General features: G+C 40.5%; 1 protein-coding gene across 5 annotated transcripts in view; it reads left to right on the plus strand.

The window, feature by feature from the left end:
* WDPCP (WD repeat containing planar cell polarity effector) overlaps positions 1-15,995 on the plus strand; it is a 201,504-nt gene that overhangs the window by 132,236 nt on the left and 53,273 nt on the right. For all 5 annotated transcript variants that reach the window (XM_080997392.1, XM_080997393.1, XM_080997391.1 and 2 more), the window contains exon 14: positions 11,018-11,120. In XM_080997392.1, coding sequence (XP_080853518.1) covers positions 11,018-11,120 — 103 coding nt within the window. The remainder of the gene's footprint in view (positions 1-11,017; positions 11,121-15,995) is intronic.

Consider the following 15,995-nt stretch of genomic DNA (forward strand, 5'->3'; position numbering starts at 1 on the left):
CGACGACCCGTGGTGTAATTGGGTTATAAGCCATAACAGCCTTCTATCTATGCCCCATCTCTCTAATTTCTTCCATAGACAGTTTCTTGGGATACTGTCGAAGGCGGCCTTTAGGTCTATGAAAGCGACACATAGGCGCCCCCGACTCGGGGCAGAATATTTTCTGGCAAGATGATACATGATTACCATATGGTCAGTGGTCGAATAATTGTTCCTAAAGCCCGCTTGCTCGTGGCCAATCAAATTTGAGTCGTTTGCCCAATGGGACAGCTTAGACAGCAAAAATTTTGCATAGATTTTCCCGATGATAGACAAAAGGCTGATGTTCCGATAGTTCTCCGGGTCAGCAGGGGGACCCTTTTTATGGACTGGCACGATCACGGCCTCCTTCCATGACCTAGGGATAAGCCCCGTAGAATTAATTGCATCAAAGACTTTGGCCAGGATTTCAGCCCACCACCTCGGTTGCGCAACAATAGCCTCAGCGGGGACTAGATCCGGCCCGGGGGCTTTGCCCGTTTTCAGATCTAATATCAAGTCCATTATCAGGTCTGGGTCGGTAGAGGGCCACAAAGGTAGATGGTCGGCTCGGAATTCAGTGGATGAGTTGGATTCCTCTGCCAAGGAGAAATATTTACTCAAGAATTGTTCCCATGTGGGCGCAGGGATAATCGTCAGTGGGTACTTCCTTCCTCTTTTGTTTATCAAAGCCCAAAATTCCTGTGGTCTGCGGGATCTAGAGGCCGCAATCAAGGCTCGCCAACGCTTTAGATACCACTCACGTTTGGCCAGCTTTAAAGTCTGTTTGTATGCTCTTTTGGCTTGTAAATAGGAGGATGGTAGAGCCTGGGCATTAGAGTTTTTGTATTCATTATAGATGGAACGAAGAAGGGATCTTGCTTGTTTGCAAGAGATGTTAAACCAAGGGGCCCCAGCACTGCAATGCGCTACTTTCGCCTTTTGAGGAGGTGATGTAAAAAAAAGTGGTAAGGTTTGTTGTAAGAAGGTTAAAAAGTTTCAAAACCGAATTGGAATCTTGTAAGTCAGTAGTTATTTGAGGTAGATAGGCAGTGATTTCCCTATGGAAAAAATCCTGGTATTTTTGGGCCACAGCCTCCGACCATTTGATCCCTCTTATTTTGGTCGCTGATGAGGTTTCCAGAGGGACTGAGTGTTTATAGTCCTTCTGGTACCGGAACAATGACAAAGTGGTCACTATTGGGAGGTGATCACTGAAATGTTGGTTTTCAACTTGGAAGGAAAGTACATTGACGGCCAAATTTGCGGAGATCAAGAGGTAATCGATAACACTGTTAGATGCTGGTCCCAGGTGAGTGAACTCCCCCGGTATATCGGGGGGGAAGGTGCCGTTCAAGAATACTAGATTCAGGCGAATGGCCATTTGGTAAAGGGTCACTCCAGCTTTGTTTACTCTGTTGTCTTTTGAAGTTCTAATTCTAGCATGTTCCAAGTCAAAGTTGTCCAAACATGGGGGAGTCCACCATTTGGACTTGGTTAGTAGGTCCCAATTTGTGGCAATTCGAGCATTAAAGTCTCCCCCAATTAAGGAGTACGAGTTAGGGCATTTGGTATGACATGACAATAGGTGATTTTCAAATGATTCCCAACTCCAATCAAGATCAGGTGCTGAGCCTTCGGGGGGGAGATAAACATTAGTAATTAGTAATGAGGACTTCCCTTCTGCGATCAGTCCAGAAAGAGCAAAAGGCGGGGAAGCCCGTACCAGAGTGAATTTGGCGCGAAGTTGGAGTGAGATCCCAATCAAAAGACCCCCTTTGGGGCGACCACCTTTCAAGGAAGGGGAGGCCGGAAGTGTTAGAAGATCAAAGCCGTCTATGGTAATCTCTTCCTCATCCCATGTTTCTTGGAATAGGATGATGTTAAATGAATTTATGTACTTCCTGAATTCGGGGTCTGATTTTTTGGTTCTCCAACCAGCAATGTTCCAGCTAAGTATTGATAATGTCGGGTCCTTGTACTGTCCCGGTAATTGTCACTTTGAGTTGTTTAATGGGTTCTTGGAGGTAGAGCGAGGACCCATAAGGAAATCAGTAATTTTAGTTTGTGCGGATAAAGTCTTCTTCTGTGTTGATTGAATCCGTGATTTGGTAACATTAACAGGCAGGAAGGGCTTTGCCGGGGAGGAAGAATTAGGCAAAGTTGGTGAGGTCGGATGCTGTTCATTGAGGTGAGTAGTAGCAAGTCTTTGATGGGCTATACTAGTAGATCCGTCAGAGTTATCAGTCTTAACCAGGGTAGCACTAAGAGGTGTTCCAGTCATCACTTGTAGTTGCTGCGCAGCTGGAGAAGAATTATCACGCAGATGTATAGAAAGATGTGAACGTGGGGATGGTACATGCATAGTCATTTCCTGGTGATCTTCAGACAGGGTAGATTCTAGCTCAGGCATTGAGGCAAAGGAATCATCAACTTCCATATTTTGATTGGACATAAGGTCTAAGACGGGAGTATTGAGTTTATCAACTTCCTCCACGGTAGAATGGTGCTGTTGGAGCTGTTGGTCAACAGGTGATTGCTGATTCAGATCAGTAGGGGGTAACAAAGTAGCAGGTTGAGAGATTATCAGGGCATTTGATGGAGACGCCTTGTGGGACGTGGAGTGCCTGCTCTCCTCTCTCATCGGCATAGAGGGGTCCCCTTGCGATAGGAGTCTTTGTTTGAGTAGATCCAATCTATCGAGAATAGCCTGCTGTTCTTCTGAAGGGAGTTTTCCATAAGAGAAGATAAGATTTCTCTCTTCAGGGATATTCCAATCTCCGATTGCAATTGGATCATTCCTCAGTGTAGCTAGATGGGCACTTGAGGTCGCAGATGGAACAGGGGGTACCCGGCTAGGTGTTTTCCCCTTTATTATAGGAACAGAAGGAGGAAACGAGCGTTCATTGCCGGTTAAGATGTTGGCAAAAAGAGGTTTAACACTCGTGTCCTTAAAGACTCTTGTTGTTACAATCTCCCAGGGTGCCAGCCGATCCTTCTCTCTTGCAAGGAGATGTGGGATCCTTGCAGACTGGAAGGAGAGCATAAATTTCCTTGGCCAGGGCGTGGCAATTAGGGGTACTACAGATATAAGATCTATCTGGAAAAAAGGAATATTTAACAAATCACGTAGGTACCCTTTAGCCATCCTCAGGTTATTCCACCTAAGTCTGGGGGCGTCACGGGAAAAAATGGCTAGACATATTTTATTAGGTTGAAAAATCAAGGATTGCCTATTCCTTTGGGGCAGTGGCGGCCTGCATCTTGAGCTCTTAAGGTGAGATTTCTGGTCAGGTTGTCTCTTTAAGGCACTTACAAGCTGCACAGGAGATTGATGCAAATTAGATAGCTCAGTTGAGGAAGGTAGATGAGCCAGAAGGGCCCGTGAAAGTTTATTCAATGACAAAGAAATCCCCTCCAATTCCTTGAAAATGAAGCTTAAAGTCCTGATTACCAGTTGTATTTGATCAGGTACTAATTCATGGGCAGTTTGCCCTAATGCGTCCCGTTTCAATGACGGAGGTGTAATTAGGGTATCAGGGAGGAGGGCTTCCCTATGGCTTCCATCCCCCGCTGGATCAGCTAGCTTTTCCGGCTCTCCTTGATCATACAGAGGCCAAAAGCGGTTGTATGTTTCGACCGCAGAAACAATTACTTGCTCTGTTTTGCTGTTATTGTTAGTAGATGGTGGGGGAGATTCAAGCTTCGACTGCTTTACTCTTGGAGGTGAGCAACCTTTCTCAGCAGATCTTGGTCGCTTGCCATGACCCATTTGTCACTGTCTCACTAACTACGGAGGTTCAAAGTAGAGATAAACGGAGATAAAAGAGAGAACTTATCTTTATGGGCGCAACTCCTCTGCTTCTCCTCCTCCACTTCTCAACATAACCCAGTCTTCAAGGCGGCGTTACTAATCAGCGGCAGGCTTTCTCAGCAGAGGGTTTGAATATCCTTGTTGATACGTATATTGGCCCCAACAGGCCAACCGTAGAAGTAAAACGATTAAAAACTTCTAACAGAAGTAAAATAATTTAAAAGTCTAATAAAACAGCTATAAAAACGGCAGTAAAAGGCTATAAAAGGCTATAAAAGGTTTGTAATCCGGAGGGTTCACGAAGGAGAAGTTGTTACAGCCGCCATCTTCCTCCCTCCTCCATAGAATCCTAGAGTTGGAAGAGACCACAAGGGCCATCGAGTCCAACCCCCTGCCAAGCAGGAAACACCATCAGAGCACTCCTGACATATGGTTGTCAAGCCTCTGCTTAAAGACCTCCAAAGAAGGAGACTCCACCACACTCCTTGGCAGCAAATTCCACTGTCGAACAGCTCTTACTGTCAGGAAGTTCTTTTTTCAGTGTTACACCATTAAGTTGGATTTGTGATGCTGCAGAGGGGTTGTTTTTGGTTTTTTGGATATTGAGCGATAGGCCAAGCTTTCCATAAGGTTCTGCGAAGATAGTTAGGATGGTTTGGAGGTCATCTTCTGAGTGTGCACATACTATCTTGTCATCAGCATATTGAAGCTCTATGACAAAGGTTATGGTAACCTTATTCTTTGCTTTCAGCCTACTCAAATTGAAGAGCTTACCATCTGTTCAATATATGATTTCTACTCCAGTGAGGAGTTTTCCTTCGACAATGTGTAGGTTCATGGTGATGAAAATTACAAATAGAGTTGCGACTATAATGCATTGGGAAGTATTATTTTGACCAGGAAATATACACAGTTTCATCTTGGGACTGATTATGTGCATATTTACCATGAGACGTGGTGAATCTGCCCTGTGGCTTGTTGTTATGCATATTAGCTGTGCAATTCACTTTCTCCTGTCATATATTTATTAGTGTAGTAAGTGTTGTGCAACCTTCTTTAAAAGCTTCTTTGGCTCAACCCTGGTGTCCTCCGACATAGTGCTCTAATAATAAAATCATTTATTTCACTGAAAAGCACCACATCAAATATAAATGAAACAATGGCTATCAATTTCTACAAAGTTCAAATACAATAGAAAAGGGCATTACATGATGGATACCACCTACTTTTATTGGGTAAAGGCTAATCCTACATGTGACAGCAAGGATCAAGCAATATTAAAGTTGTTAGTTTTAAATCCTTTTGTGCTGTGTTCCAGCTTTCAGCTGCTGACAATTCAAAAGGACATCCACTGTACTGTTACAGGTAGGATAGACTCAAGGAATAGACACTTTAATAAAAGTGTCACATTTTTAGTCATGGCCTGATTGGTAAAGAACAAGAAAATTCTGAACAGAACTTGGAATTTTGCCCAGAAATATCCTATAAAGTAAGGCATACAAGATGTATTGAAATTAATGAGTGATCACTGCCAATGCTTAACTAAAGTTGTTTTTAGTTACAACATATTCTTAGTCATTTTTCTTGTTTATTGCATGTTTTATATCATAGCTTACATAACAGAATCATAGAATTCTACACCAAGGGACACCAAACATCATCTGTTTGAAAGTCATTTCTCAATTAGTGGATGAGGAGGACCAAGTTTCTTATCGTGCCCTGATTTATTTTAGAATCAGTATGTGGTGTGATACCTGGGAAAAGGGTATAGTTGACCAGTATTTCCAGGTTTCATGATAATCTAATTCTTTGTGATGCAGCCGCCACAGAGTGGAAAGTTTTATCATTGCCACTCATCTGATGCATTGCTGAAGAAAGCCTGGCTTGCAAGTAAACCATAATTAAAAATAAATTGGCTTACCATTGTAGTTTATTAGGATCAAACAACTGCAATGACTTGCTTGCATATAAGGGCAAGTCAGTCACTGGTTTGTCCTTGCTAACCCACCCTGCCCCTCCACTGTGCACTGAAGGAGGGAGTGCAGGAGGAACTAAGTGTGGTCTGCAAACCGCTTGTTCACATGAAAGCATATTTTAATTTAATTTAATATTTAATTTAATCTGTGGGTTAAAGTGACATGCCAACAGAGTCAGTGTGATCATAATGTAAGTTTTAAGTTGCAGCGCAGTATATTTTACCATGCACCTCCAACTCTGAAAAATTAGTATATTGTGTTTAACCTGTAAATCCCTAAAACAGTTGCCATAAAATGTCAGTGTACAAAGTTGCTTATTATACAGTGAAAAAACAAATGACAACCAAGACTGGCTAGTTCACAGCTATTGTGTTAACTAAATTGACAGTATAAACCTTTACCCTTTTAAGAACTTGCTCAGGGCTCCTTGCTGACAATCATATTAGGTCTATGGACAGAGGAACTACAATATTCATAGCAAACTCTTTATTTCTTTGCCCCAAGACATACATTCTTCTAAAACCACACCTGCTTTTCATTTCAGGAGAACTATGCATATTCAGACTACTAAAGTTCTGTGAAGTTGCATGCCTTCATGTTCAGCCCACGTTCCTTAGCCCTTAAGTTTTTTTGTGTGCCCTAATCCTGTATGTGTTTGCATTTCTTCCTATGTAGAGGTAACATTCACATAGCAATTACTCAGGGAGGGTACTATCCCTTTATTTTTCCGTTGTTACAGATTTGTAACTTCCTAGGTGGATAAAAACAAGTTTTACAAGTTTATTCCAATTATGACTGTGTATGCTTGAGTAGAGATTAGCTGCTATAATTAGCAGCGAAAATACTACACAGATACTTATAAATTTTTATGAACATTTCCTGTGCACTGTAATGTCTTGCTTGTTGAAATTATTAAAAATTCTTCAGACTGCTTCAGTTACAGCTTGCTAGTAACTCAAATGGAGGGAAACTTGAAAAGAAAGCTGCTTTATAATGTTCAGTTTGTGCATTTTTTAATCTGTGATAAGTGCAATTTTCTAACAAGTCCCCCCCCCAAAAATAAAAGAGATGGGTGGGACAAGCAATCCTATTTCCCAAACATTAGACTCCCAACAACTCCACCCACACATCTACCTACCTATCTGAAAGACAGTAGTCTTCATTCCCTAATAAGAGGCAACTAATAAGGTCATCCAGTTCTGCCCCCAAACAAAAAACATTGTAGAAAGTTCCTTTCTGCTCAAAATTCCCCACCCCTCAAAATTTAAAGACAACTTGCACAAAACCCATTTGCTGAAATTTTGTAGGCTACATCCACTCAGCAAGGTTTGATATTCCTGCATGTTTCATTCAATTATATCAAAAGATTAAAAAGTTACATGTTTGTTGATTTCCCCACTATAGTCAATTGTAAAAGTTGGAAGTTTCAGACTTTCCAAAAAGAGGTTCTGATTCAGACCTGTGCCTAAAACAGGTGTTCTCGAAGTGCCTCAAACTGATCTGATCCACTTTCCAAAATAGAATTCCAACTGAATACACCATTCTTCCCTAATCCCAGTGTCAGTAAGCATGCAGTCACCATGCTTACTTTTCAGACTAGAGCATACAGAAAGCATGAAGAAGATCAGAACTATACTCTCTGTATACTGTGCTGCAGATTTACAGCTGCACCCAGAGAATGATTTGGATCTATCCTCCTTTTGCTTTGCTTTCCCATTTTTCAGGTGAGCATCTCTTGTTCCAGGGCTTCCATTCCAAATATCATTCTTACTCTTGCCATTTAAAGAATAAATATGCAAGACTTAGGTAATACTCCTTCCCATTTAGTTGAAATCATGATATAGTATTATATAGACTGTAGCAGGTCTGTCTCTTGAATAGTTGGGTTCTTTGCAGAGAGAGAATACATTTCTATTCCTTTTTGACTGTGAGTTTTTTGTGGGGGGTTTTTGCAAGTAAACATAAAACCAAGACTAGGGGCATTAATTTGAAAATAGTTTTTACTAATTATGGAAAGAAACAATGTTGTAAAGGCACATAGAGAATTGTATTGTCTCAATGCAAATTATATAATAGCATGTATAATTGGTTTGCTTTTTCAAATTGTCAATTATTTATTAAGTTGTAGTTTGCTAAACTTAGGCTGCAATCCTAACCCCCACTTACCTAGGAGTAAGCACCACTGACTTCAACAGAACTTCCTTTTGAGTAGACATGGTTATGATTGCACTGTTAAGCATCAAGAAAAGGACTTGACTCTTTGCACTATAATGAAGCACATGCTTCCTTCTAAAGAAAGAAGAACCATCTCTTTCTGCAACAGAAAAGTTTATAGATAAAAAAGCCTATGTTGCTCCCAAAATAATTTCAAGCAAGGCAAGACGGAGGTCCAAAAGCACACACTGCAACACAACTTAATGGATACTGACTAGCAATCTGAGAGATGAGTCCCTAATATTTCTCCCTTTAGACATTGCTTTCCTTGCCTAGACACACATTTTAATCAAAATCTCATAGATTTTATCTGCAAAGAAACCAGAAATTTTCTCACAGCAGGAGGGACTTGCATCAGCAGCCAAGTGAAGACAGTCTGGATTAACCAGACTACCTGCCACCTGGAACAAATCCACTGATTGAGGCTTCGCAGATAACACATTGGAAGCAAAGGAATATTTCCTCTCTTTTTTTAACAATACACACAGCCATGACATAAAATATAATTCAGATAACTTGACTTAGTAATATATTCTGACAGGATTTTTCTCTCTGTGTGTCTCCCCCCCCCCCCACTGGCTTCATTTGTTTGCCTATCACACATAAAATAATGGGAAGCCAAGGAGCAAGGCACTAGGTATTCAAAAGCATAAGGACTCCTCTTTCAGGTCAAAGACCACTAGGAAAAAACCACATATTTCCATGCAGCATGTCCTTAACATCATTTAGAATTTGGGTATATTTGCATCTATTAAAAGGTACTTTAAAACAGGCTCCAAGCACCACACTCCCTTCAGCAATGTGTGCTTTTCATTGAGAAGTAAATACCTGCTGTTTCTCTTTACTTTATTCCCAGACCAAGAAGGGAATTAGCGGTTGCCATATTTGAGGAATAGCTAATGTGGCACCCTCCAGATGTTGTGGATTGCAACACACATCAGCCCCAGCCTTCATGGGGCATGACACTGGCTACCCCTGCCTTAAACAAGGACAGATTAGCAAAAGGAACAGGGCAGTGAAGTCATGCAACGATGAACAAACTGTGTTCCCCTAAACAGGGCAGGTTCCAGAACTACTCCTGCTAGCCCCTTGTACTGAAGCTACTAGGGAAAAGATCATTTGTTCTGAACCACAGTCCCAGCAGAGGGCTCCTGGGAGTTGTTGGGTGCAGGAATACCAAAGAAGGATGGTAAAGATGCCAGAGGGATCAGTTCTAGTGCTTTATTAAGAAAGGTTGGGTAGTGTTCTCGAATCTACCAGCGTGAGTTTGGCCCAACTGCAGGAGGCAGTGGAAGACAGGAGTGCCTGGCGTGCTCTGGTCCAGGGGGTCACGAAGAGTCGGACACGACTAAACGACAACAACAATAGGCTCACAGCAAATAGGCCTGCCAGGTTTCCTAGCCTTCTCTTGCAGAGATGCAGAATGGACACCATAACAAGGATGTGGCATGTCCACGCCCAAGCAAATGGTTATACATTCTTTATACACAAAACAACATACATCACAATGCCTAGGATGTCCCATCGCTCCACCTGCCCAGAAGGTGGCAAATGCCCAAACCTTACCAAAAGTTTCCCTTTCTGGTCTGAGAGCCCAACACCCCAGGCCCACAGATAAGAGTAATACCAAAGCAAGCCAATTAGTACCTATCAAAGCAAGTGAATATAATATATATGAGCTCATTGCTACAACCACTAACAATAATTGTGGGGCTATCTTATTGTGTTGAACCAAGGGTGAATTGTTCCGGAAGCTTTGCTAATGCCAACGTTCTGCCTGCCAATAGTAGTTCCATACTGGTCCCGAATTGTTTGCATTATCTCTTACACGTAGGCCTGAAGAAACAGCAGTAAATGAATACCTAGTACAAAATACAAACAATGCAGCAGCAGCAGAGCATTCAACAATAATTCCAGCAGTAAATCAGTAAAAGTGGGTTGCTAATATGGTGGACTATGCTATTCCAAGCATACATGTTTTGACAGCCCTTGTTCCAATTGCTTAGGTTCCTTATACTCCCTGTGGTCAGCTGCTTAGCCAGGCTTGTGCAGTCGCCCTTCCCTCCGTTTTTTTGCCTCCTGCCATTCTTACCAGAGGAACACAGTACAGCACTATAGCAGCTGCATGTGTGCTCTTTCCCACACACATACTCTAGGATTTAAAGGACCCATAATTTTTAAGCAATTGTTGGCAAGAAAAAGTAGCAACAGCCAGAAGGGCCCATAGAAACCTGGCCCCTGCCCTGCTTCAAAAGAGCAGCAAGGGGCTGTTTGAAAACCCTTTTTCAAACAGCTCCACAATGAAACTCCTAAAATGATTGGGGCTTCAAAGGTAAGATCAGCATCACCTGACGTCCTAGTGGCATCAGGTGACTGACAGGTGGGCAGCATCAGCCACCTGTGAAATTTGGCCCACCAAGGTTCCTAATATTTATTTAGCCCAAAAAGTGACTACTGCTTCCTCCCATTTTCAGAGTGGAGAAGGCAAAACCCAGAATGGAAACACTCAGAGATAATATAAGGACAACAGTATGTGAATAAGGAACTAGAACAGAAGGCAAATGAAGTCTGGAGATGGTTGGGGAAGGGCGTCCCATGAAGTGCTGGGAGTGCGTCCCATGAAGTGCTTGGCAGTTTGGTTTCAATCATCCCTCTAACCAGAGATCTGCCAAGCTTTCGCTTTGCTCTGCCATACAAAATCAGAACCTAAAGTGCCTATTAAAGGTTTGCTTATACTGCCGGGTTGAGAGCTCTATTCTTCCTGGTTAATGGTTAACACCTTATTCATTATTAACTGTGAGGATAGAGCATGAATAGGATAATAAACCTGCATTTCAAAAGAGTAACACAGAGAAAATTATAAATATAGTCTCATCACTTCCATCTGCATTTCTGACCTAAGCAATAAAGAAGCCTTTTTTCCTTTCAAATTCTCCTTTGTTACTTGTCCAAGATTCATTTTAGATTAATCTTTTATTTTGCTTTATTTCTAAAGGACATCCATTACTTTGCTCTAGATAAGGGTGAATTGGCACTAGCTGAAGTGGCAAAGAAAAAAGCTAACGACATTGACACAGAATCAATAACCACTGGAGTTGGTAAGAATTAATGCTGTTTTTAAAAATGGCTTTTTTGTTTTAATCAATACTTGTTCTTGTATCACTGTCATGTTATGCTTGTAGCAGGGTTATTGGTTAATTGGAATTGTTTTTGGGGTGAGAGAACAATGATGGCATCTTCACTGAACAGAGAAAGGTAATCGTTCAGAAACAGCTTTTAGATACAAAAGTATGAATGATGACATTGTAGAAGCGCCAAAATTAGTTAGAACTCTGTACAAAGCAAGAAGGCACTATTTGCATATTACAAAAAGGTTACACAAAGTGCTAGATTGTGAAATTCATATTTATTTAAGATCTCGACTTAGAGTCATGCTTGCTTTGAACAGGTTTTCACAGAAAGTGCACTTCATTGAACCAATTAGATTAATCTAATTTGCAAATTATCTGGTTCTAAAGCCCTTGTGTTGGTCAATGGGACATCCACCTCTAAGCAGAATATAGTATATAGCCCAGGCACACAAGATTGGACCTATATTGTACTGCGACTCAAGCCCAGCTTTCTATTTTTGTTCTGTATTTTGCCCAAAACACACCTCTGAGTACTTATTTTAGAGACATATGCAAGCTAGTATATATTTTGTATTCTAGGTAACAGTTATTTTTATCTTCCGTCTTTACTGTCTGCTGTGTGATACTGTGAATGCTATGTTGGTTAAATAGAACAGAAGGCTAGGTTGGAGGGAAATTGGAAAAGATTCCAGACAGAGCTTAGCCAACCGAAGAACAGAGGAAAATAATAGCTTGGCTTTAAATTTATTCTTTTTTTTCTGCAGTAAATGTAAGGAATTTCCTCAAAAAGTTAGATGAACATTGCTTTTATCCTTTTATAGGACAGAAGAAGAAGGGTGTATGTGAGGTTAAAACAAAAGTGTATATCTGGATGAGTCAGAATTATTTTGATTGTGACAATTTAGGGGGGAAATGGTAAATGAAGCACATACCAATTTTAATACTGTATTTACCTGAATCTAATGCTCACCTTTTTTGGCCAAATTACATTGCGAAAATTAAGGTGTGCATTAGATTCGATTGCACATTCACATTTGCTAGCAAATCCTTTTTTGGTTTCAAGGTTCTGAAAATTGAGGTGCGCATTAGATTTGATGGCACATTAAACTCGATGGCACATTATGGCTATATTGCCATATTTATTTAATGCTAATTTAGCATATATGTGTTGTCAAGGTAATGTGTCATTGTTCAGCTCTTTGTGTGCATGCTAATGCTCAGTATACAGAAAATTACATGATAACCTTAATTTGTCTCTTTCATCATCTGCCTCATAAAGTGAACTAATAAATGCTACCTCACTCAAAACATTTCTCTTGTACCTGGTTCTCTGGCAACCAGAGTCCAACTGACTCATCTCTCTCCCAGCGCCTACGCAGAAAGCTCCCTGTTATTCTGTTATTACTGCAACCTATTAATAGTTAGCAGAGGATGAACAAATTTCAGTGATAAGGTTGCAGTTAAAAATATTTATTAACTCAAGATTTCTAGTTTAAGCTACTTATAAAGATATAATTTCCCATGTATCTGAATAAATAAATTAAATATTTTATTCCCAGTAAAAAATAGAAGTGAAATTATTTGGGAATCCTGTAGTTTCTCTTAATTTCAGGAAATCAGTGCAATGTTACTTTTACCTGAGAGCTTAGAAAGAGAGAGAAAGGTTCATCTGATTTTCCTGCTAGTGTCTCAATACAAACCAATATTGTTGAGATTAATTCGATAAAAGCTTTTTAAGAGGCTATGGTCTCTAAGGGCTTTCTGTATTTGAAATCCCATGTGAGTGCATCTTGTGGCATTATGAAATCAAAATAACACTTTTAATGCTGGGAAAGTATAATGTCCTGTTCCTCATCCATCCCAGTTCCTGAACAAATTGAAGACAGATGGTCATTGAGTATTACCATAAGTAAAAAGTTTTTCATGGCATTTTGTGTGCATTGCAGCTGATAACCCTCCATCCTCACAACAATCCTGTGCCACAAAATGTTACTTCAGTTTCATATATGGAAAATTAATGCTCTGTTTTGATTATTTGGTTGTGAAAGAATTCAGTACCATATCTCCCAAATCAAGACATTGCAGTAATCTCACCTAGAGGTTAGCAGAGCTTAGACAACAGAAGTTAAGCTATCCCTGTCCAGATAGGGGCGCAGCTGGGCCACCAGTCAAAGCTAATAGAAGGCACTCAGTGCCATGGGGTCATTTGAGCCTCAAGCAACAGCAGTGGATCCAGAGGTACCCGCAAAGTGTGTACCTGCTCCTTCAGAGGGAGTGTAACCCCATCAAGAGCAGGCAGTCTCCCATCCATTTGGTCTAGGGAACCACCCACTAACAGTGCCTCAATCTTCTATGGATTGAGCTGCAGTTTGTTGGCTCTCATCCAGTCCATTACCGAGGCAAAACAATGGAAAATGACCATCCAATTAGGGCTGGAACCACTGCAAAGTGGTGCCACCCAACCCTAACTCACAGGAGCTCCAGAAAGATACCATGGTTGATGGTATCAAAAACTGTTAAGAAGTTGAGGAGAATTAGCAAGGACATGAGCAGAGGCTTCAGTTTCGTGTACTACCCAAAATCATCTCAGTCTTGATGGTGTGTAAAACTGCAAATCTCTGTTTTTACCAAATGCACTGGGACATTACTTTCCCACAATCAAAGGAAAAGCTGATTGCCAAAGGCAGTCTTCCACATCACCTCTTACAACCCAATTCTATGCATGTTGATTCAGAAGTATTTCCCACTGACTTTCAAGGAACTTACTGTCAGTTAGGTATAGTACTGTAGTCTGAGTAAGTTCTTCACTCTGCTGGTGAAGACATGCATCTATTTAAATCCTCCTTTTACATACATGATTAAATTCCCAAAGGAGCAGATTCCTCCCACCATCCGCCAGATCATGGAGATTGAAGGAGAATGGAGAGGCACCAGTTTATTCTCTGCTTTCTCCTAATTTCAGAGAGGATAGCACACATCAAGGCATCCTTGGAGCAGCTGTATAGAAGCCGCAGTCTGTTCCTCAGTCTGGCAGCAGATGCTCTTGGAAAGATAATGGTTGCACTGACATGAGCAGGTGCTGCTGCTGCTTCACAAATTATTCAGTTGTGGCTTCTCTTCCTCCTCTATAAATCAAAGGAGGGGTACTATTTAAAAGAAAAACTTAACAACAGAATTGTTATTGGAAGAAATTCAAAGCAAAAAATAAAAACAGATTACTAGAGCTGTGCTACACAGACCAAATCTCAAATGGCAGCAAAGAGGAAATGTTGTCTGCTCCAGCAAATCTTTTTCCCATGACTGAGGCTTATTCAGGAAACATCCTGAACTAGGATGCTACATGTCCTATTCCTCTCACACAATCACACTACAGCACAAATAGTAGAACATGTAGCTATTTCCACTTCAAGATAATAAATCAAGCTACCAGAGGAACTGCTGCAAATGGAAACTAGCCATAAGAATTGCCATAATTAATAAAGGTTTGTGGCAGTGAGCAACTCACCCATTAAGGCATTACTGCATTATGAAGACCCAGTGAAAAACCTATCTAATAAATGTCAGAAAGTTTCCCAGGGCCAGCTTTCAACAAATTGCATTAGGTCACAGCAAGATGAATTTATTTTAACCTTCAAAACAATTGCTTTCACCCCAAAGGGATTCATGTTGTGACAAGACAGCCCGATAAATACTATATGGTTCAAAGGGAAACTATGAAGCCCCATCCCTTTAAAAAGAAATTTACTTACAAATTTTGGTGGTTTTGAGCTTTTTTTTAAAGTGACACGACAATTTTATAGTTCAGAAAAACCCTACATGGCTGGTTTGCTCAATGGCCCATTAGTTAACATGAACAATATTTAAGCTTATTTTCCTAGTTGGGGGGGGGCGTTGTAAATTACAGTTAAGCATATGGAACCACCAAGAGTACGAGTAAAGCTTGGAATCTTAAAACTATTTCATGTTTCACTTATTTACATATAGCCAAAGTTCATTAAATCTATTTTTGACTGGCCAAGCATAAAGGCTTTTAAAACAAAACTATGAGTTGGTTTCTCACAGAAGCTTGATGAACAGGGCACAAAATTCCAGAATATTCAGAAAATAGTCTCTAGACTTCTGTGAGATTACCACATAAGTGGTTCTTGGTTTGCCAGTAGTGTCTTCTTACATACATGAAGACAGCTTATTAAATTGTTCTCAACTAACTCCACTGACTTAGTTATGGAGAGAAGTTCAGACTTGAGAGTAAAGTCTGAACTTCCCTCCATAATTTATGGTTCATTATGGGTGTGATTTCATCCATTTTCTCTGTTACATGTACAGGTACCGATTACCACCTTCATTCAAGCCTCAAATGTACTAGGGCCAGGATAAATAATGACACATGGGTATAATTTATTTCTGGGCTGGTCCCTAAAGTGGTTTGGGTTTAAAGTAAGGCAAATTATATATGCTTCCTTCACTCATTCATAAGTACCCTGCATGGCAAATAAACACATGGACATTCACCACATGTTCTAGGAGATAGAAATTTTGTTTGTGGTTAAATATCTCAGTGCGTTTTGACTAATTTTTCAGAGGTATTAGAAAAAATATTGCAACAATAAAAATATTTGTCATGTCACAGCACAGTCTTGTGGTAAAAATTTCACTTCAGACTCACAAAAGATGCAGACGCAGTTTTAACTAATCAGAATGGTTTTTATTTTTCTGTTATTTGATGTTTCTGAGATTGTAGGTCCTTTATAGAGCTTGTTTAAACCATACGTATTTTTATGAATTCCAGACATTCTTTCTTGTAAAGTTTTTGTATATGTGTGTGTGTTACCCTTTTACTTT

This window comes from Podarcis pityusensis, assembly GCF_964106645.2.
Source record: "Podarcis pityusensis genome assembly, chromosome: 3".
In the NCBI taxonomy this organism is placed as follows: Eukaryota; Metazoa; Chordata; class Lepidosauria; order Squamata; family Lacertidae; genus Podarcis; species Podarcis pityusensis.